Source organism: Vombatus ursinus, unplaced genomic scaffold, assembly GCF_900497805.2.
Source record: "Vombatus ursinus unplaced genomic scaffold, bare-nosed wombat genome assembly UNPS02001287.1, whole genome shotgun sequence".
Lineage (NCBI taxonomy): Eukaryota > Metazoa > Chordata > Mammalia > Diprotodontia > Vombatidae > Vombatus > Vombatus ursinus.
In genome coordinates, this window is record NW_020941065.1 from 8,652,330 (window position 1) to 8,675,604 (window position 23,275).

The following is a 23,275-nucleotide window of genomic DNA, read 5'->3' on the forward strand; positions in this document are numbered from 1 at the left end:
CACACACTGCTGACGGGCCTCACGAGGTGAAACACAGCCAGAGCTCTGATTTTCCACCAAGAGCTCGCTCCTCCTCCGTGTCCTGCCTAATTCTATTTCTTTCATCTTCAGTGCCCCAGGACTGAAGGGGAAGAAGCACAGGCAGTCAGCGCCGCCTCACCTTAGCCAGCTTCTCTTGTAACTCCTGGATTTTGAGCTGCTGTTCAGCATTCACCTATAATCACAAGCACAGGAAATGAAACCAAAAGCAAACAGATAGTGAGTTCCATAACATACTATGTATTTCAGTCCTGGTTCCTTGAAGCCACTTTAGGATGTAAGGGTGGGGTTGGCTTTTCTAGGAACTTACTAGCAGAGAAAAAAAGCACAATGGCATATCAGATAAGTCGGTAGATATGACAGTTCTGCCTTACTGATGTCTCCTTTCTGCCCAGCCCATCAACATATCAAGCACTTCCAATACTAACTATACGGGAATGGCACAAGGGGAGAATGTTTTTTAACACTCCAAGTTTTAAGAGAGAAGTGTCATTTACATTTCCTAAAGTATTTGTGGTTATTTGTCACAAGAGTCTATCGGTCCTTACACGCTGAATTAATTTCATTTCTACCTAGATATTGCTACAGTTAAAAAACAATTAAACTCGAGAGTCTGACCCCCAGAATGCCATACCAATAAGAGATATGCTTCCTATTCATTCCAAAATTCTCCTAGATTAATGAATCTCTAGTGGTATTAACAAACTAATAATAACTGGTGACATCAAGAATGAAAAATACCTTTTCCAGTTTGGAATATAGTTCTCCTACTTCAACCTTCCCTTGATCTTTAGCCTGTAGTTAAATAAAATAAAATAAAATGAGTTCCAGGAGAGAACATTTTAAAAATTTAAGTTCTTTTAAGGAATGCTACCTCTGTTTTTACTCTAATAAAAATCAAAAGATTTCCAAGACCTCCTGTTATCTCCCAAACTTCATCACTAGAAAAAAAAAATCACTTTCACGCTATTTCTAAAACCATAAAAGTATTCAGAAGCGTTTCTCATTTACCAATCCCACCCTAGAAATATTTAAAAAACTGACAGGTTAAGTTCCCTACTGAGGAAGGCCTTAGCTACCTTCATCAATTTATTCTGACACTCTGTGGCTTTGCGTTTGAATTCTTCAGCTGCTAACCGAGACTCTCTCAACTCGGATTCATAGAGATCACTACGTCTTCTGGCAGAGACAAGATCCTCCTCCAACTGATTCATCATCAACCTCATCTCTTCTACTTGGGCTTGATACTCCTTAAGAAGAGAAAAAGAAAACATTGGTACCTAATAAAATACAAAAAGTGGGAAAATGGAACACCGTTTGGTAGAACACCAAATGGTCGCTCTTCTACAGAAATCACAGGAAAGACAGATAAAGAGAATGGCAAGAGACAGAAATGGAGAGGCAGAGAAAGAGATGGCTAAAAGTGAGCACACAGACACACAGAGAAAAGACAAACATATAATAATCATATAAATCTTCAGAATGATTTATGAAAGAATAGATAATGTTAATAAGACCACTGAAAGAGAAGGTAGGTGACATTAGTAAGATACCTCAAATGAATAGTTTACAATCCAAAGAGAACTCCCAGGAATTGTTTTCACATGGTACAACTGAAAGCATCTATTGCTTAAACATTTAGAATAAACTACTGGTTACACAGAACCATCTTCCAAGGGCAACCACTTCTACAGATTCTATAGAATTTTGTGCCTCTACAAATACAGTACACTTCCTTAAAATGAATCTCTTCTACTGCATGAAGGATTTATTTAAAGTCTCGGTGGAAAAAGCTGGAGGAGAAGCAAGTTATGTCAATTTCTCAACGCTGATTCCTTTGGGCCCAAACTCAAAGATGAATGAAGAACTTAGCATTATACCTGAAATCGTATTTATTCTGGAAAATAGAAAAATTTAGAAAATGTTAGATCTACTCAAAATGCTCTGTGATTAAACAGTTCCCTAAAGTAAATGTTTTAGAGTAATCCAAATGATGAAACTTTTTTTAAAACTTGAAAAAAGTGAATTTCTGAACCCCAAGGTTTCAAAATGAAATCAAATGAAACAGTAGGAGATAAAAGAATCCCAAGTAAACTACAAAAATACTTCCTAGAGAAATTTAAACTAAGTACTATAGATATGAAAAAGGATTTCTCTAGGTAAAAGAACAAATTGTAAGTAAATGTGGGTGAGATCAGGATAGGGAAACCAGTCAACTCTCTTTGTTGTTGTTGTTGTATAGTTGTTTCAGATGTGCAACTTCCTGTAACTTTGTAGATGGTCTTCTTAAGTTGCTCCAAAAAAATTCTTCTTCTATGGACAACCAGTGATCTGTGTCTCCAAGCTTAGCTTAGCCTGGTCCTCAGTCAATTAACCTCCAGTCTGTTCCTGGAATCTGAAGCCTATCCAGCTCAGTAGCACCTACCAGAACCAAGTCTTTGGGAAGTCAAAGGTACCTCCCCACTGCAAGAGAGCTCTAGAGTAATAGTTTAGTGGAAGAAGGGAAAGAGAGAAAGAGGAAAAGAAGGAGAGAGAGGGAAGAAGGGAAGGATACAAAGACAGAGTGAGTGAGTGAGTGAGTGTGTGAGTGTGTGTGTTTCTTCTACTAAAAGTAAAAAACAGAAGTCAGGAATAGTGAGATGAAGCGCTCTGCTCCCCAAAAAGCAAAGCAGTTCTACCTGTTCTTTGATCTCTTGCAGCTTTCGACTCTGCTCTCGGATATCATGGAGGAGCTGCAATGCCTTGTCGTCCTCCTGGGACACTTCCATCCGTGCCTGCTCCAAACTTCGCTTTAGGCTCTGCGGAAAGCAAAACGTTTAACACATGGACCTTTTCGACCCTTCTGTCTGAAATGTCTAATTAAGAGAACACCGAGCTGCTTCAAAGACACCGAGACAGACTCAGGTGACAGATCCAAGTTTACAAGTTCCCATTTGTTACAGCTGAATTCCAGTTTTCTATCTGCACACACCAACTGTCATTAGTTCCCAGAGACCCCCCCCACCTCAACGTATTACTCTGCAGAGGAAATGAAACCACGGCTTGGTACCACTGACCAATCATACCACTTCGCTTCCTCGTGTACTTGGGACTTAAAACCCACAGTCATTCAATCACCACAAACACAGTATTGTTGAGGGACGTCAGTCAGAATCTTTTTCAAATCAATTACTTCTGCTCTTCTCAAGAGTCCCAAAGGAGCAATGGCTTCATTCCTTGCTCGTTCTTAAGACCTTAACTAGTCTATTTCTACCTCCTGTCTTATGTTTCCTGCACACCTTTTATCCAGAAGGTTCCCACAATGCTTTAGAGGCATTGAAATATCTATCTGTATGAATAACTTCACCCACTGCTGAAACGCAGCCAATCCTGGAATGGAAACACAGCAGTTACTCTTAATCGGCAATGCTATATAGATTTCCTCTCCCTTATAAAAACTAAAGACTATGTGTGATTCAAGTCACAAAGAATGTTTTAGTTAGGCGAATCATAAACACCTGGATGGAGACAATGGAGAAGACAGTCACAGGATCTTTAATGATAAGCAACTTGAGACCTTAAAATACCATCCTGGGAACACCAGTTCCCTGGCCCTAGGCTAGAAAATCAGTCCCAGGCCAATCACAATGTGCCCTATGTCACCCAAGTCACATTCGACCTTCTACTGGGGAGGATGACTAAGTACTGACCAAGTCTGTTACCCTTTAAACCAAAGAGATGCAGCTTTCAGACAAGCCACAGAACCATTTGAGGATATCAAGACTAGTTGCACTCAGACTTCTTGTTTGAGTTGAGTTTCCTCCCTTTGGCAACCTCAGCATTTGGATGTCAGTACTCTGTGAACGACGGTTATCGTGTCTGTATCCTGCACAGGCTCCCTCTGCCCGATCTCCTACCTTGCCTCCGAACTATGGGCCTCACTGATACCATCATGGAACAAGATGAGAGACAAACAGGGCGTGGCTACCTCCAAGGGAAAAGGACTATGGGAAAGGCTCACACTGCATTCTGTGATGTAAGTAGCCAGGTCCTGCTCCAGGAGGGATCTCTGGGTTTCAGAGGCCTTCAGCTCCACCTCCTTTTGACTAAGCACGGCCTCCACCTCAGACACTCTCCGGTGCAACCGTGTCATTTCCTGCTCCATCTGCAATAAATACACCGACAGGTTAAGAGGGCCAAGTGTGGCTAATTTCAAAATACACTAGGCGCAGGGAGATTTTCCAGTGGTCTACAACAGACCGCCTTATTGGCCAGCCTCTAAGGCATCCACAAAGGTTGCTTAGATGTTAATACCATTGTCTCTGGTCCTGGTTTGCACAGCTCTTCTTAAGGACAGGCACCAACGCTAAGTCATTCCATTCATTCAAGCCGCTGGTTCACATTGGATCACTTCTCTACCCCAGTTAGCAAAGAAGCCACAACCATCATTTTTCACCTGTTTCTGCAGATGTCACTTTAACTTTATCCCAAATCCATCTTGAACCAGAGGATTCTCCCCCATCTCCTTGTAAGGAACTAGAGGACAAATCCAGTACAGGGAAAGGATATAAATATCTCTGGTCTCAAGAGTCTCAAGCAAGTAGTGAGTTTTAATAGCTTCCAGTTAGTTCCCTCTATGCAGGAACAGTGATTGTTATGAGACGTTGAGCACAATCAATAAAGTGGCCACAGTTACATAAGCAGAGACTTAAAGGCTAGGAAGACAGACTTCGGACCCTTCAAAGCAGCTAGGCCGTGTTTGTGCCAGTGATGAGGGGGAAGGGCCACCTGCTGGAAGAAGCAGTCATCTGGGTCATGCTGAGAAAAGGACTGTTTTAAATCCAGTGCCTCCTTTGGTTAAGATTAAGATATTTACAGCAAAGTCAAGGCCTGAACTCATCTCCTTCTGTACTGATGCAGGAGCAACTTGAGCGAAGGAGGAGCACTGCTCTCTACGGATCTGCTGGGTCAGCACATCAGCAGCACCGGGCTGATCCCTTGGCATACACTGGCTGAAGAATCCTGGAGCAAGGAGGGAGGCCAGCTGCAGAAATAAATACCTTGTGACACTTGTCCTGAGTGTCTTGTAGCTCTTTGCTCTTGATAAGAAGTTTCTTTTCCATGGAGCTAATCTTGGCAGGAGAGTCCAAACCTGATACAACAGACCTAAACAAAGCCAAACACCACATAAATATAGACAAATGATGGGCCAGAAGTATCATTCAGAACATTGTTGGTTACACAACAAACTAAGTGTGTAGGTGTTACATCTGTGACTGGTTAGCTCACTTGGTTTGGAATATAGTATTAATGAAATCAGTGTCTTGAGTTTAGTCTCCAGCTAGCTCTGCCCTAACCCTGGGCAGGTGTTATACCGACAAACTTGGAACAAAAGAATTAAGAGGGATACTGATAGACAAATCATTCAAAGGGCATTAAACACGGGAGAACTAGGGTCACTATCATATGTGTGACATGTGTGCACACACATAGACACACAGCACCATCCCTAAAGGAGGTCCTCAGCCTCCAAACATTTTTAACAGAAAAAATTTCATTAAAATAAACATCAGAGACAACCCTGAAAAATGGAACACTGCACTAACGTTAGAAACGGCAGTGGTATCATAGAGGAAAAGGCAACAGCCAAAGAGAAGACACCACAAAAGGGCAATACACAGGTTCAGGGACATACACAAGATCACTGACAGTCAAAGAAACATTATATTCCAACACTGATCAGCCATGATAACAGGTATAAAGAACAATCCTAACCACTGAAATTTCTTAAACCACAGCTTGAGCAGGACCTTCTGCATGAAGCTTTTCAATTCCCCCAACTACAACTTTACTCCCAAACTACCTTGTATTTCACTACTTCGTGTTTATTCTCTTCACATACTTATAAATGTTCTGCTCATCAACCTCCAGGAGAATGTGTTATCCCTCCAGCACCCATTCCAGAGCCTGGGCCATAGTATTCATAGAATAAATACTTCATGATTGATTAACTCAGGAAATACTTGGATTCCAAAATTAATAACTGTTCTCACTTATATTAACTCTCCACAATTTACAAAAAGCTTAACAAAAATTACATTTTATCCTCACAACAACCCTGTGAGGTCAGCACAATAGGGTTATCTGATCCTATTTTGTGGATGAGGAAACTCAGGTTCAAAGATGTTACATGACTTATCCAAGGTGCCCCAGTTAGTCAATGGCAAAGCTAGGACCAGAATCCAGGTCTTCTGATTCTTAATTAAGGGCTCCCTCCTTGATGATATCATGCCATCTCTCAGACTACACTAGCCCATCTACATTTCCTCCAAGAGGAAACACTGCAGGTCCCATCTGGAGGCCTTTGCACTGGAGTCCTCTACACCTTGACCTCAGCCTCCAGGAGCCCCCTGGATTCCTTCAAGACTCAGTTCCAATCCCACCTTCTGCAGGGTTCAATTCCTGTTCCCCTCCCCCATTCCCCAAGCTGCTAGTGCCTTCTCTTCCCATATTCCCTTCTATCTATTTTAAATATATTTCGTATTTGTCACCAAGTTTTTTATGTCAGCTCCCCATTACAAGGTGAAGTCCAGGAGAACTAGGACTGTTTTTGTCTTTCTTTGTAACCCCAGCACTTAGCACAATGCCTTACATAACATTTTACATAATAAGTAAAACAGAGATAATAATAGCACCTACCTCCCAGGGATGTTATGAGGGTCAAATGAGACAATATCTTTAAAACACTTTGCAAACCTTAATGTACCATATAAATGCTAGTTGTTATTATTATTATTCTTGATGATGATAATTATTATCCCTGACTATATATACATATAGCTATAATTAAATGTAAATATAAATCCCTGACTATATGTGTGTGTGTGTGTGTGTGTGTATATATATATATGTGTGTGTGTGTATATATATATATATATATGTGTGTGTATATATATATATAAATAATAATTATTACTCCCTGACTAGTTTAATGATAAAACATTGTAGGGTAAATCACTAACATTACTAAATGTCAAGAATATATTGCTATGGATGTAGAATTAATGCTTATTTTTTAAAGAACGTCCAGGCCCCTCTACAAATGTCTCCAACACCAGAAATGAGCAGTGGCCTCTGCCTGTAACAGCCCTCTTCCAAACTCTCTTTCTGTCAAAGGCACTATTCTTCTATTCTCCCAGGTCTGTAACTTCAGGATTACCCATGATTCCTCACTCTCCCTCACCACACACGTCCCACCAACTGCCAGATCCAGTTGTTTCAACCTGCACAACATTTCTTGCATCCAACCCCCTCTCTACTCACATAGCCACCACCACATAGTTTAGGCCATTCTCTCCTCCATAATGAGGTGACCTTTTTCTATGCCAAGACTAATCCCACTATATGTACCCTGGATCCCACTGCTTCTCACTTTCTCAATCAATCAGCAAGCATTATCAAATCCATACCATGTGCTGGGCAATGTACAAACACAGAGGATGCAAATCCAAAGAACAAAACAATCCCTACTCACCAGAAACTCACATTCAAATAAGTGAGACATAATGCCTTTTTTACTATGACCTCTCCCCCAATTTTCCATCGCTTCCTATCTACTAATTTCTTCCTCACTGTCTTCAAACATGCTCAAGTCCCTCTACTTTTTTTTTTTTTGCGAGGCAATTGGGTAACTTGCCCAAGGTCACACAGCTACCAAGTGTCAAATGTCTGAGGTCAGATTTGAACTCAGGTCCTCCTGACTCCAGGGTCAGTGCTCCATCCACTGTGCCACCTAGCTGCCCCAAGTCCCTCTGCTTTCAAAAACCTTTCTACATTCTTCCATCACCACTAGCTTTCCTTCCATTACATCCCCTCCTATTCTTGTCCAAATTCCGTGAAAAAGACTCCCCTCTGTTCCTCACACATGACACTCCATCTTCTTTCTCTGTGTCTTTGCAGGGACTGCTCTCCATGACTAGAATGCATTCCCCCCTCCCCTCCATCTCACAGAACCCCTCCCTCTTTCTTCAAGTTACAGTTTAAGCTTCATCTTTTACTTGAAGATTATCTTGATCTAACCCCCTCCTTCCCTAACACCTGTATATTTTGTGTGTGTATACTGTACACACACACACACACACACACACACACACACACACACACACACACGCTTTCTCACCTAATAGACTATAAAAGCCTGTAGGGAGTAGGCATTGTTTTATTTTTCATATCTGTGCCCCAGTGCACAGTGCCTGGCACATAGAAGGTGTTTAATAAATGCTTGTTGACTGACTGATTAATTCTACATGGCCGTCCAGACCCTCCTACTCATCCAAAGGATACGTCCTCCATTTTGCTATTTTGGTGCTTAACAAATGTTCACTGTTTGGAAGTTCTAAGTACAGTCATTAAGAGCTCTTCAGAGGGAAAAAAAAAGGTGCTAAATAAATCTTAAAAAGAAATGAATAAATAAAAAGCACAACTAAAAAAAGACTATTACAAAAATGTTGTGAATACAAACAGCTTGTGGAAATAATCTCAGAAACAGCAATAGGATGAAAAGACAGGATGGACAATAGAGGAAGAAGTAATCTTGTCCATCTGTTAATTAGCAGAAGGCTCCCCTGGCACAGGGTCCAGTGGTAATTTAAGTGCCACATGGCATTTGGTTCCGTTGGCATAGACAAGTCACTGAGAACTGTATCCTTCCGGGCACACTTTGATGACGAAGTGGACCTTGTTCTCACCAAGGCCCTCTACGCATACCCTTAACCCCATTCCCTCCCATCCTCTCCAGCACGTTACCTATTATCTTTTTCTCTAATCTTCAATCTCTTCTGTCTATTGGTTCCTTTCCTGCTCCCTAAAAACACACTCAAGTCTCTCTTACCATCAAAAAAATCCTCCACTAAATCCTATGATCCCCTTTAGGAATCATCTTTTTTCTCAACCAAATTCCCTGAAATAACCATCTATACTAAATGCCTCCACTTCCTCTCCTCTCACTCGTCTAAATCCTCAGCAATCTGACTTTCAGCATCATTCCTCAAATGAAACTGCTTCTCTCCAAAAGAATCTCTTAACTGTGAAGTCTACTGACCTCTTCTTCATCCACATTCTTGTTCTCTGCAACATCTAACACTGCTGATCACTCGCTTCCTCCTAGGTACTCTCTCCTGCCATGGGTTTCCATGACACTATTCTCTCCTGGTTCTCTTATCTGTCTGACCAACTTCTTCTCAGTATCCTTGGTTGGATATGCCCAACAACTGCGGTTGTACCAAAAGGTCCTCTCCTCTTTTCTCCCTGTAGTTTCTCAAGTAGTAACCTCCCATAAGTTGAATTATCATCTCTATACCAATGACTTACACACACACACACACACACACACACATGCACACACACACACACCCCTAGTCTTCCTCCTGAGTTCTAGTCCCACATCACCAATGGTGTAATGACATTTCAAACTGGATGCCCTATAGACATTTCAAACTCAAAATGTACAAAACAGAACTCATTATCTTTCCCCCAAAATTCACCCCAGTTTGAAACTTCCTTATCACTACTGAAGCAAACACCACCCTCCCAATCACTCTGATTCACAAGCAGTGTCATCCTTCAATTCTCACCCTTACCTCGCATGTACTTAATCAGTTGCCATGTCATATCACGTCTCAATGTACAATAATCACATGGTTTAGGACCTCATCACCTCTCACCTCGATTATTGCAAATCATTCTAATTAGAGTCCCTGTTTCAAGCCTCTCCTCCCTTTAATCCATCTTCCACTCAGCTGGCAAAGGGATTTTCCTAAAGCACAAGTCTATGTCACTCCCCTGCTCAATAACATCCATGGTTCCCTCTTCCCAACCCACTCCCTTACCACAGTTCCAGTCTTCTTGCACATTATCACCATCCCTGCCACACCCCACTCCAGCCAGACTGGCCTACGTCTCCCATTTCTGTGCCTTGCATGATGGCTTTGTCAAGTCTGGAATGTTCTCCTGCCCCACCTCTGACTCCTGGAATCCTGGGTTTCTGCCAAGACTCACTGTAGTGCTCCTTTCTAAAGAAAAAAGTCTTTCTTGATAATTTCCCCACTCCGCTGCTGGTGTCCTCCCTTTCAAAATTACCACATACTTATTTTGTTTATTCTCCATCGACAATTCTACACTTACATATACCCACTGTCACCCCATTAATTATCAACTCCTTAAATGCAGTCTGTTTCGCTTTCGACTCTGTATCCCCAGAGTCTACCACAGTTCACCTGGCATACAGAAGGAGCATAATAAATGCCAGTTGATTAGTGACTTTGACAGGGAAACCCAATTTTTAATTTAACCGCAGTATCCTGTGAAATTTCAAGGCAATTTGCCCATACTAGCTTACGTTCTTAGGCTAACGGTCAATAATTTAAAAAAAAAAAAACAACCTGCAATAAGACACCTGCAATGCAGTGTATATGAAGCTGCATTAATTTAGAAAAGAAGTATACAAAAACAGATCATGGCAACTAAAATTTTAAATTCTATTAGACGTTCAAAGAGAGCCTATAATGAATTTCTGTTCAAGCATAGATAATCTTAAAATTTAGACTAGGAAGGAACCTTGGAGGTCATCTCGTCTAACAACCTTGTTCTAAACATGAGGAAAGGCCTAGCAGATGAAGTGACTTGTCCAAGATCACAAAGGTATTGACGAGGACAATTCACATTTAAATAGAACCTTAAAGCTTATAAAGTACTTTCATCCCAATATTCTCATGAAGTTAGCAGTACAAGGCTTCTAAAACGAAGTTCCAAAATTCAGTGATTTTCTCAGGTCACACAGCTAGTCTGTGTGAAAGCCAAGATCCAAGTTCAGGTCCTCTGCCCCTAAACAAAGCATTCTTGCCACTGTCCCTCACGATTTTCTGAAAAATTCCTTATCTTGTTCCTCCATAATTTTCATTAACTGTACAACTGGGCATCAAAGCTATTGCTCATATTTCCTTTATTCTAATCTCACTTTGAATTCAAGTCATAGACCAAGATACAACTTACCTTCCTCTATCTATGCCCCTATTCCACAATACAGTTTGATTGTACAACTATCAAACAGAATTATTAACTTGGTTTCTATTATCAATTAGCAATACCAGTTAAATTATACAAAGTAAAAACTCTGATTGGGTAGAGGTTGGGTCTGATTTACTTAAGGGTGATACAACAAAAGCTTTCATGATTAGTCTACATTTGGTTAAAGGGAGAAGTTCAAGTTACACGTGATAGAGTGGTAAACACAAAACAAAACAATTCTTCTAAATCCAAAGGCATGCCTGTCATTGGAGAGGAGGTTCAGTCAGAGGAACAGAGCACAAATATATGAAACATGGGTAATAAATAGGGTAAGCTAGAGATGTTAGTTCAAGAACCTCACAGACATCACCAAGACTCGATGGGATGGGTGCATACCACAGACCATTCAACCAAAAGGAAAAAACAGACGAAGAGTTTGGGAGACAAATCCAGCACGATATGGTAGTGATAGGAGGTGTCAATTATATAGATCTCCCATTTCTGGTCATTTGTACTGCCTGTCCCCCATGCCTGGAATTCTCTTCCTCTTCATCTCTCCCTCTGGGTTTCCCTGGCTTCCTTCAAGATCCAGCTACACCCCACCTTCTACAGGACGCTTTTCGTGATCCCCCTTAATGCTAGTGCCTTCTCTGTTGATTATCTCCAATTCATCCTGTCTATAGCTTGTATGTACATAGTTGCGTCCATACTATCCATTAGAGTGTGAGCTCCTTGAGGGCAAGGGCTGTCTTTTGTCCTTCTTTGTATCCCAGCCCTTGGCACAGTGCCTAGTGTTATAGCAGGCATTTAATAAATACTTAGTGACTGACTGGATATTAGGTAAACAGAGCTCTTACATGATAAGAGCAGAGTTGTTGATAAATTCTTGACTTACCTTAACGATCACTTCATTCTTCAAAAGACGGAACATAAAACAAGGAGAACTGCAATTTTAGATCCATTCTTACTGACACAACAAATGGCTGCTGAAGGAAAAATGGTGGGACCTCTGGGAAAAGCCCCTAAGAAATTCCAATCCAAGGGACTAGTCAGGCAAATGTCTACTTGTTAAAGGAAGAGCCTTGCAAAAGGCATTCTCCAGTAACTCTGCAAACAAAAGAAAGTCACTCCCAGTGCTCATCAGCTGGGGAAAGGTGAACAAACTAAAACGTCTGGTGGAATAGAATGGAATTGTGCTTTTCTAAGGGGATGATTTCAAAGAAACCCAGGAAAAACCGAATGAACTCATGTCCAGCGACGTAAGCAGGATCACGAGAATGACTGACACAACACTACAAAGACAAATAACTCGGAAAAACTTAAGAATTTGGATCAACACAATGAGCACCCATGATTCCAGCGGTCTGACGATGAAGCAGACTGCCAGACCTGGGTGGGAACCAGCTTGAATCAGCTCCCAAGAGTTCATTGTTAAATGGTCGGTGGGAGCACTTACACCTCAGAAATTGGTAATCAGACTTAAGAAAGTGATAAAGAAAATGTCAGTAATGCAGACTGAAGTTAAAAATGTCAGCGTGTTGTTTTCGTAAAATGTTAAACATTCACCCACTCCTGCACGCTACCCACCTCCTGGCAGAGAGCTGATGGACTCAGGTTGGGGATTAAGACTTGTTTTTTTGATATAGCCAATGGGGAAATTTGTTTTGCTTAACTATGCATATTTGTCATAAGGATTTTGTCTTTCTTTATTTTCAATGAGGTGGGGGTGGGGAAGAAGAGGCAAGAGGGAGAGAAAATAGATTTATGTTCTTTGAAAAAAAAATTAAATTAAAATAAGAAAAAAGCAAAGTCATCCCTGCCAAGGTAATTCTTTAAGGATGAATTTAGGTAAGAGCAGAAAAGCAGGACGGTACACTGTAGGTCATCCCACGGAGTCAAGAAAATCTAGCTCCTTCTCAGGATTACTATTCCATGGAAGTGCTTTGCCACATCTAAGCTAAAACAGTAAAAAAAAAAAAACAAACAAACAACTACTGCCTGAAGTACCATGTGGCTCAAGGGGACAGCAAAAGAGTTAACAGCACAGGATCAGAGTTCAACAGCAAAAACCTAGTCAGTGCTCAGTACTGGGTGAGATTCAGAAGTACAATGAAGATGCTAATAAAAGAACATGCAACCTGCCCCCACATTGCTTGCCTACTCCTCCTGGCCACATCTTTGGTATGCAGCCAGTTATCCCCATGGAGAGAAATGAGCTTTGAGCAGCCCTGTGCATGCAGCCAGACACCCACACACAGCAGCACTGTCTCTTCAGACACGAAGCCAAGTTGATTTTTTTTTCAGTCCCTATTTTCTAGAAAAATTTACTCTTAAATAAAAATTTCTACCTAATAAACACATATACTTTCTATGATGTGTATCATATAGATAACAGGAGGGTTGGTATTGTTGCAGCATACACAATATAAAAGTAAAAATAAATGACCTAAAAATACTTCTAGGTGGACCCTGATAATTAAGTCAAAAATATGATAAAAGGTAGCCTTTTCAATCAAGTACCTATAAATAAAATGCATGAATACTTCACAAAATTCCTTAATAAACATTTAAGAAAACGCTTCATATCAGAGAGCGCAATTTATATTTTAATCTTAAAAGCACGGGTGTGTGTGTGTGTATACGTGTACACACACACACACACACACACACACACACACACACACACACACACACACACTGTTCACTCTAATCACTAGCCTAATAATGCTTAAGAAAATTACCTCAATCAAGGCAGTGGTTTATTCCCATAGGGAGAGAGCCCCATGGCTGAGAAAAAACTTTCAAAATAATACCATAGTTGGAAGCACTAAGGAGACCAAGAACGGCTATTTAAGAATAAAACCAGCGAATGAAAATTAAATATGCCAAAGGCTCTACCTTAATTGTATCCCACAGACTCTAAAAATACATGCAACTGCAATCTGTAATGTGGTGCAAAAAACTCATCAGCATTCTGTTTCCAAAAATATGTTGGCTTTTTAGATATAACATTCTGGGATTTATGAACCAGCTCTAAAAGCCCATTTAAAATAAGCAATGTCCATCACAGGTATTTTGAAATACCAAATTCTGCTTTCCTAAAAGGTTTAAGGGAGTATCTGACTTTAATTTGAAAAGCATTATAGCAGTCTTCATCTGCACTATCACTTCATTCTAGAATGATTAATATTTGGTCCAAATCGTTTATTCAAAAAAGATACACATTAATCAGAGTTTAGCTACTCATATAATTCCCACTCTGCTTCTTTACCAATGACCAAGACTGCCAGTTAAGTTTTGTTTGCACACGGTAACGTGCCAAGCACTTTTTGTGCCTGCAATGACCTTGACCTAGAGGACGTGGTTTTGAAGAGTCCAAATGTGGAACTGAGGGGAGCCCACCCTGGCATATGGAGCTTGCTTACTACCAAGAAATAAGGAGTATCGGCTGGGTCACATCCCTATTAAGATGCCAATCAACAAATCCTGACTTCCCACAGTCAGGAAGGTGCATGTAACTTCTCAACCCCACTCCACTGAGGACTCTGAAACTCCTCTTTCCTATAATCTGTCCCTACTCTCTTCTATACATGGGAAGTTAGAACAAGCTTTCTACCTGAAAAGACTAGATCATTATGGAAGTTGCTGGTTCCGATTCTGTTGAGTTACCTCCCTTCAGAATAGAAAATGGAATGGAGACGTTGTGAATCTACCTACGTCCTCAAATGGAGCAGTACATTCTGCACTGAAACAGCATGAATAGAAGACAATAAGATACGTCTATATGGTATAGGCAACAGAATGCCAAGGGGGAAAGGCAGAAAGAACTTGACTCCCTAAAGAAGCCAGATGCTGTTATAATGTCAGTAAAATTCAAATAAAACCTGTTCACTATGAGAAGGATGTTTTATGTACAGCACCTAATGGTTGGTAAACACTTAGTATCAATCAAAGACTATTTAAAGTGGGTACATAGCAAGAACTGTCCAAAGAATAAATCCCAATCTCCATCCATTCGCTTAAAATCTGTACTCCAAAAGAACAGAAAAGAGACAAGTAAAACATAAGGAAGAGATGAAAATACACTTAGGGGAGGGAAGGAAAGATGCCAACCTGGGCTGGAACGCAGGAACACATAGTACTATTTGTCAATTCTGGTCTTCTTAAGGAATCTAAGGCAGCCATGCAAATTAGTATTGGTTCACAAGCCCAATCTGATGGGCTGGCCAACATCTGCCTTGAAAGCCTTGAACAGTCACCAGTATACAAAAATTATTAAGACAGTCCCTTTCGCATTAATTTTAGGAAGCATCTACTATAGGAATAGCAGCATATATTGATAGCATTGCCTGGCTCCTTTTGAATTCCATAGAATACTGCTAACAAAAACAAAAAACAAAAACAAACCACCACCATTTCTGAATTAGCTAGCTTGAAATATGACTATTACATGATCTACTTTTCAGTGATTTGTTAACTGCCCTCACTGATCTGAAAGCATTTGCTACCACTTATAAGTATATTCTCCTCCTTATTCCAACTTGCAATTTAGATTTCAAATTTTTCACTTTTCCTAACAATACTCCACTCATACGTTTCAATTTGACACATACCTGACTGAGTCTATTTATCAGTAGATGGACAAGTCCATGTCAGTTTGCCAGGACAGATGAGATATTCCATTGTCACTTTACCATCATGGATTTCAGATCATAAATTCAGTAAAATAGAAGCTCCTTGAGGGCAGGGTCTGTCTCCCTTTTGTATTTTTATCCCTAACACCTGGCACAAAGGGTATAAAGGAACTTCATCAAAGCGTGTTAACTTTAAAGCCTTCCTGCAAGACAGGTAAGAAGATTTAGACTTTATTTCCTTAGGGCATCTTTGGGAGAAATGAAATGGTTAACCCAGAAATGAGGCGGCACAAAATACTGAATGGATAAAGAAGTAAAAGGTAGAAGTATGAGTTGCTTAATTGGAAATTTGGGGGGGTTTGCTTTGTTTTGTTTTTTTGAAGGGAATGAATGAGAAAAAGAAAGTAAAAAACTATACAGAGGCATATGTTAAATATTTTGTCTAAGGAATAATGGGTAATCAGTCAAGGTAACTGAGGTGAGTACCATGGACATTTACAGAGCATATTTTTCTGGGCAACTATTGTCTGCCCCGTTAGAATGTAAGCTCTGCAAAGGCTGGGATTACCTCATTTTTTGCATTATACGGCCAGTATTCCCTGCATAGTAGTAAACACTTGATTGACTGATTGGTTGGTTGCAAAGCTGAGCAGATAAAAGTCAACTAAGAACACTTTCAAATAGTAAATCAAACAATAAAAACATAAACTATAGTCTGTGCCACATCTAATGGTCCTTTCTCAATCCTCATCCTTCTTGACCTCTCTGCAGCCTTTGACACTATCAATCACTCCCCTCTCCTTGATACCCTCTTCTCTCTAGGTTTCCAGGACACCCCTCTCTCCTGGCTTTCCTCTTAATTGTCAGGCTGCTTCTAAATCTGCTTTGCTGGATCTTCATCCAGGCTGGGTTCGCTAACAGTAGGGATTCCCCCAAAGCTCTGTGCTGGGCCCTCTCTCTTCTCCCTTTATACTATTTCACTTGATGACCTTATCAGCTCCCATGGATTCAATTATCATCTCTAAATGTCCTATCCTGCCCTATGCTCTCTCCTGACCTCCAGGCTCACATCTCCAGCTGGGTGTCCATTTTAAACTCAATACATCCAAAACTGAATTCTTTACGTTTTCCCCAAACCATCTCCACGTTGGTATTTCTCTATTACAGTCAAGGATACCACCATCCTCCCAAGGGGTCCAGGCTCGAAACTTCAATGCCATCCTTGCCACCAGCACTCTCACCTCCTAAATCCCATCAGTCGCCAAGTTCTGTCATTTCTACCTTCATGACATCTCTCCAATATGCCCTTCTCTCCTGTGGCACTAGCACCACCTCATCACCTCACACTTGGACTATTGTCATAGCCTACTGGTTGGTCTCCCTGTCTCGAGACTCTCCACACACCAATTTATCTTCCACTAAGCTATCAAACAGATCTTAATAAAGCACTGGTCTGACCACGTCCCCCCTGCCCATTGTCTCCAGGACCAAATATAAAATCCTGTTTGGCTTTTAAAGCCCTTCATAACCTGGCCAGTCTTCATCCACCTTCTACCTTACCATATACAATTCAATCCAGTCACATTGGCCTTGCTGCTCTTCCTCAAACAAAATCCTGTCTTCTAGCTCTGGGCACTGGCACCGGTGGTCCCCTATACCTGGAATATTCTTGCTCCTTGTCTCTGCCTCCAGGCTTCAAGTTCCAGATAAACTCCCACCTTCTGCATGCAAGAAGCTTTTCACGATTCTCCTTAATGCACGTACCTTCCCTCTATTTTCTCCAATTTATTTTGTATATAGCTTATTCTACATAATTGTTTGCATGTTTTCTCCCTGACTAGACGCCCAACATAGCACCGCATACGACACATAGTAGGGGATTAATACTTGTTGACCTGACTTATTGACTCTGTAGTGACCACTAAAATAAGATATTACCAATGAAGAGGAAGAATGGAGTATATACTCTGTGCTGTTTAGTTATGGCAAAAAAAGGAAAACAAGATTTCCCCTAAGACTTCAAAATAACAGTGAAAGGGAAGTAGGTCATCAATGGGAAAGCTTAGTTCTACCACTGAAGTCTGAAAAAAAATTAGCGCAATGTCCCAGTCATAGATGACTGAGAGGCAGCTAAAAATACAAAAATAGATTTGAATAGAGGCAGATTAGAGTCATCAGCAAAGAGATGAGAGCTGCCACCACACAAGTAGAAGAAGCCTTAAGGAAAAAGTACATAAAGACAAGAAAAAGGGCTCCCAGCTGAGAAATGAGGGACAGAAGGGTGGGTAGAAAAGAATTGCGGAAAATAAAGATCTAAGGTTTCCACCTGTCCAGTATAAAAAGTCAAGGCTTCATAAGGAGTTCAGGCCCGCCATCAACTCTTGTCCTCAATCCACTCCAGCTGTTTTTTGTTTTCCTCACCATTTCCCACCATGGTTCCTCCAGTGATGCCAAGAAAATGTGCTTGAGGTTCTCCCACATGACTTAACATTTCCTATCCCACTTCTGGGTCTACTTTTTCTTCCCATTTAAAACCTTCACCTTTTTCTACTATATTAATCTGAGCTTATTGTCTCCTAGACCCAGGCCACCTCTCATGTCCTCCAGGAAGTCTGTCAGGATGAACTCTTCTCCACTCTGATTACTCCCTTACTCTTGGGAATGTGCTGAGCACTTACAGTCCTCTTCTATACCACATTCTAAATATAAGTATTATATTACTTGGAGGAAAGTAGAACTTGGGTTCAAATCCTGCTTAGGGCAATTCTTATGTGACCCTAATGAAGTCTCTCTATGCCTCAGTTTCTTCATTTGTCCAATACCTAGAGAACAGCCTTTCCAGGGTTTAGGTGACAATCCAGTGAAAGAATGCTGGTGAAGGGCTTTGGAAACCTGAAATCTTGGTGTGAATGTGCACTGCTATCATCCTCATACTCATTATTATTAGGGTTATGTTTATGTTTTTCTGTGAGTACACTTGATGTTCCAGTCCTAGGATATAAACTCCTTCAGGGCAGGGATTGGGTTTTACTAGCTCTCCAAGATGAGCACAAAAGACCTCATCAGCTCCCTGAAAACCTGGGAAGATTGACACTGGTTTTGCTCTGCTATCTGACTAGGAGTAGCCAGACTACTCTGGAAAGTTCAGAGGAGAGAAGAATCAAGTCTCATCTACTCCAGCGCCCGCTGTCACCGTTACTGTCTCAATGGTGATGGATCAGCTTCAGAAGACTCGAGGATTCTCCATTTTCATTTTGGAATAAAAAGATCTGTGTTCCAATCCTGGCTCTGCTACTTACAGCCTACAGGACACCAAGCAAGTAACTTAAGCACTAAGGCTCTGTTTCTTCACTGAAAAACGAGGGGGTTGGCCTGGGTGATCTCCAAGGTCTCTTCTGACCCCAGATCCTGTGATCCTAATAGTTGCACTGTCTACTTCACAGGACTATGAGGGAAATTACTCGGTAAAAGAGTGAAAAGCTGTGTAAAAAGCTCAGTCATCAGTAAACAACCACACTTGTCATCAGTTCCAGGTAAAATAGGATTCCTTGACACCAACATTTAAACATCCAGTTTTACCAGAACCTGAACCAAGCAGGTCTGAGGCAAGAGGAGCAAGGAAGATTAAGAGAACTTTCTGCTCTCGTGAACCCCAGAATTAGAGGAATCTCTTACCAAGATGGTAATTCTGTAAAACACCTAAATCTTCAATTCCTCTTCCAAGGTTCCTAACACCTGAAAATTCTCTGTAGGGCATTATTTTTATAGTGTACATAAGTCAGACTAAAATATAAAAGAAGCTGTTTCCTTGGACATGCTTTATGGTGAACACATGCAGTAAGTTAAGATCTGTTTTAGCTTGTCCTTAAGTTAGGCGATCATCTCAGGTTCACCTTTTTCTCATTGAGGTAGGAGGATAAGAAAATGTATTTTGCTGACATGGGGAAAGAATGCTGAATTACATAGCTAGGGACTGGGGGACTCCGTGCCAAGTTCTAGATGTGCTGCTAACTAGCTGCATGACTTTGGGCCAAGTCACTTTACTTCTCAACCTCCCAATGACTTCATCACTCAACTCAAACTACTCTCTCCAGAGTTACTAACGATCTCTTAATTGCCAAATCTAATGGCCTTTTCTTAATCCCTGTCCTTGATCTCTCTGAAGCATTTGACACTGTTAACCACTGGCTCCCTATAACCTCTCTTATCTCACCTTATATGGTGCTTTAAGAAAGCAGGAGAAATGCAAGTTTTTACGCTTGACATGTAAAAACCTAAACAGAAATAAAATGTTAATGAATGATAAAGTATGGAGCCACCAACTCTCACCAGCTACCCATCATCTATCACATGCAGGCAATGATTCCCCGATCTCCACATCCAGTCCTAGTCTATCTCCTGAGTTACAGTCCCATCACCCATGCTTATTGGAAATTCAAAACGAACGTCCTACAAGCTCCTCAAACTCAGCATCTCCAAAAGGGAACTCATTATCTTTCTCTCCAAGTCCATTCCCTCTCCAGATTTCCCTAATTCTGTCAAAGGGACCACCACCACCCTCCAGTCATCCAGTTTTGCAATCTCAGCATCATCGTCAATTCACTCTTCCTCAACCCACATATTCATGAAGTGGCTGAATCTTATCAATTCTCCCTTCATGACGCTTCTCCCATCCATCCCATGGTGTCTGCCCACCTGGCCACCACCCTCATACAGGCTCTCATAACCTCTTGCCTGGGCTACTCAGTGACCTCCTAATTTGTCTCCTTGCTTGAAGCCTCTCCCCTCTGCAACCCATCTGCCACACAGCTGTCAAAGTGATTTTCCTAAAATACAGGCCTGACCATGCCATGCCCCTATTCGATAAACTCTAGTAGCTACCAATTATGTCTAGAATAAAAAACAAATGCCTCTATTTGGCATACAAACCCTTTTACAACCCGGCCCCAAACGACCTTTCCAAATTTACTCTCCGAGAGTCATTTCATGCTTCCTTCAGTCCAGCCAGAGTAGCCTTCTTCTGGCTGCTCCCCCCATAATAGATTCTCTTCTCAATGCCTTTGCACAGGTTATCCCCCATAACTAGAATGCCCTCCCTCCTCACCTCAGCCCCTAGGACTCCTTGGTGTCCTTCAAGACATAGCTCAAGGTCTCATTTCTAGGGTCTGCTCCATGTGCCTACCCAAAACGGAAACATTTCTGATCTTGTGAAATATCTCCCCATCACTCGATATTAATTCTAATTCCAGCTTCAGGGACCTTTTTCTTATTCCAGATAGAGTGCTACACCTAGAGTCAAGAAGACCTGATTCAAAACCCACTTCTGACATTTACTAACCATCTGGCCAGGAGCAAGCGTCATACCTCCAAAATTATTTTTCCATTTCCACTGTCTATGCCTTGTATGTACCTAGTTATCTACACGTTGTCTCCCCCATCAGAATGTGAGCTCCTTGAGGGCTAGGATTGGGCTTCTGCCTTCCTTTATACCTTTATACTGTGCTTAGCACAGTGTCTGGCACTTGGTAAGTGCTTAATAAATGCTTATTAACTGACAAGCTCTTTGAACCTCAGTTTCCTCATCTCTAAAATGAGAATATAATATTTGCTCCTATCTCACAGGGTTATTGTAAGGAACAATAGCATACATAAAGCACTATATAAACATCAGCTATTGTTATTACTTTTTATAAGTAAAAGACTAAACAGAGGAAACAAAAAATATTGATAGATTCAAATATGAACATATAAACTCTCAACTGTTTAGAAAAGGATTCTTGATTGAGTATATACTCCAGCATCACTGTTATGATTGATCCCTGTCAAGACAAGTGAAACAAACTATTAAAATCATTCAATCTTAAAACAAAATTCTCCTTGAAAGTTTATTATTCATTCAGCATCATGTCAGAATATTTCATTCAATTAACTGTTAATAAATCTGGGGGTCAATTTACCCAGTACATCACAGAAACATGCTTAATTTCCGCAGTGGTGTGAAGAAATGAGTAACAACAAAGGTAATCAATTCTTGTAAACAAAAACCTGTGAAACTGAAAATAGGAGAGGGGGAAAGGGAAACTCGAAAAAGATAAGATAGGGTTGCTGGTGATCAAAGCCATACCTACAGAAAATCCTCTTCCAAAAATTAAACTAACTCTTCAGATTTGAAGTTCTTAACTATGTTTCAAAATAGTGTGTTAGTTTTTAAATAACTTAGCCAATGCACTAGACTAGAATCTCACTTCAGTCTTCCCCAAAGTGTGGAATTGACTATGTGGTTTATGCACGTAAACTTCTTTAAAATAAGGACAACTCAGAAGATGGTTTACCAAATGATGGTCCTGTGGCATGGACCCTCTAGAACACACTAGAAGGAGGCTCCAGTGTAATATTAGAAGGGATTCTGCACGTAATAAAACTGTCCTATTTCAGACACTCCAAATAAAATTGTATTTTTTTCTTGTTAAAAGACACATAAAGGAAAAAAATACTGTAATTCCACCTCCCAGTTAGGAATTATAGATACTCAAAAATGAAAAACTAAATAGAATTCGTTCTTCTAGGGCATCTGCAGAGGCACATTATTCCAAGCTCAAGAAAGCTGTATATACTTCCAACTACCATGAGATTAAAGAATGTACCTTCAAATACCATATCCAGTAAAAACCATCCAAGAAAGGAACATCACCAAATCAAAACAAGTATTTCCTAAGTGTCTAAGTCTTTCCTAACACTGAAACAACATCCATTTCTTTCTGTGTGGTACCCTTCTCTATCAATGATCCCTTCAAGGATTCCCTTAGTTTGAGTCAGGTTCCAGTAAGATTTTGGAAAACCTCATAATAAAGAAAAAAGGGCATTTTCCCCTAAAAACAAGCACTTAATCACATGCTGCCTAAAGTCAATTATCACACTTAAAATGAACAATTCTGCCAATCTACCTTCAAATTACATTGATTGTATCATCTTCCATGATGTTCTAGAATACTAAACAATATTCTAACTACTCTTTCATTCTGACCTATCCTGCCGTATCCTAATTCCAAACACAGTTCTTTCAAAGCATAAATTCTGACCTGTAATCCTCACCGACTGACTACACAGTGAGGCTTCACCACCCCCCCGCACCATACATCTCTTGACATTTTGCCTTTGCTCTGTCCTCCTCCTCTGTTCTAGTACAGCTTCCACATAGCTCTCAGCCCACTTCAATCCAGACCTACTACACAGTCAACAGCTACCTACATTCCAGCCTTACAGAAAACTGTCTAGAATCAACATAGCTAGCAAAGCCAGAATGTCATTTTTCAACATAAATTTTAAACCAAAAATTCAATAAGAAAAACATCTTCCTTTTCAACTTCAATCACCATTATTGACCTTATTTTCATGTCTAATGCCTAATTTCTATATCAGTCTAAAATCTTTTCAGGAACACCATCAAAATAGCACCTATAAGGAGAAGCCATTTAGAAACAATCCCCAAAGCCCTTTTGATTAACATCGAGGCTACTCACATTCTTAATACAGAGCAAAGAGAGGATGAATACTGTCAG

The 23,275-nt window shown here is 40.6% G+C and overlaps 1 protein-coding gene across 1 annotated transcript in view; it reads right to left on the minus strand.

Moving 5' to 3' along the window:
- The window catches only part of CIT (citron rho-interacting serine/threonine kinase), a 160,696-nt gene that overhangs the window by 81,873 nt on the left and 55,548 nt on the right, over positions 1-23,275 (minus strand). The window contains exons 11-16 of the mRNA XM_027862269.1: positions 5,079-5,184; positions 4,040-4,183; positions 2,718-2,837; positions 1,119-1,289; positions 781-834; positions 161-214 (exon numbers count right to left, since the gene is read on the minus strand). Coding sequence (XP_027718070.1) covers positions 161-214; positions 781-834; positions 1,119-1,289; positions 2,718-2,837; positions 4,040-4,183; positions 5,079-5,184 — 649 coding nt within the window. The remainder of the gene's footprint in view (positions 1-160; positions 215-780; positions 835-1,118; positions 1,290-2,717; positions 2,838-4,039; positions 4,184-5,078; positions 5,185-23,275) is intronic.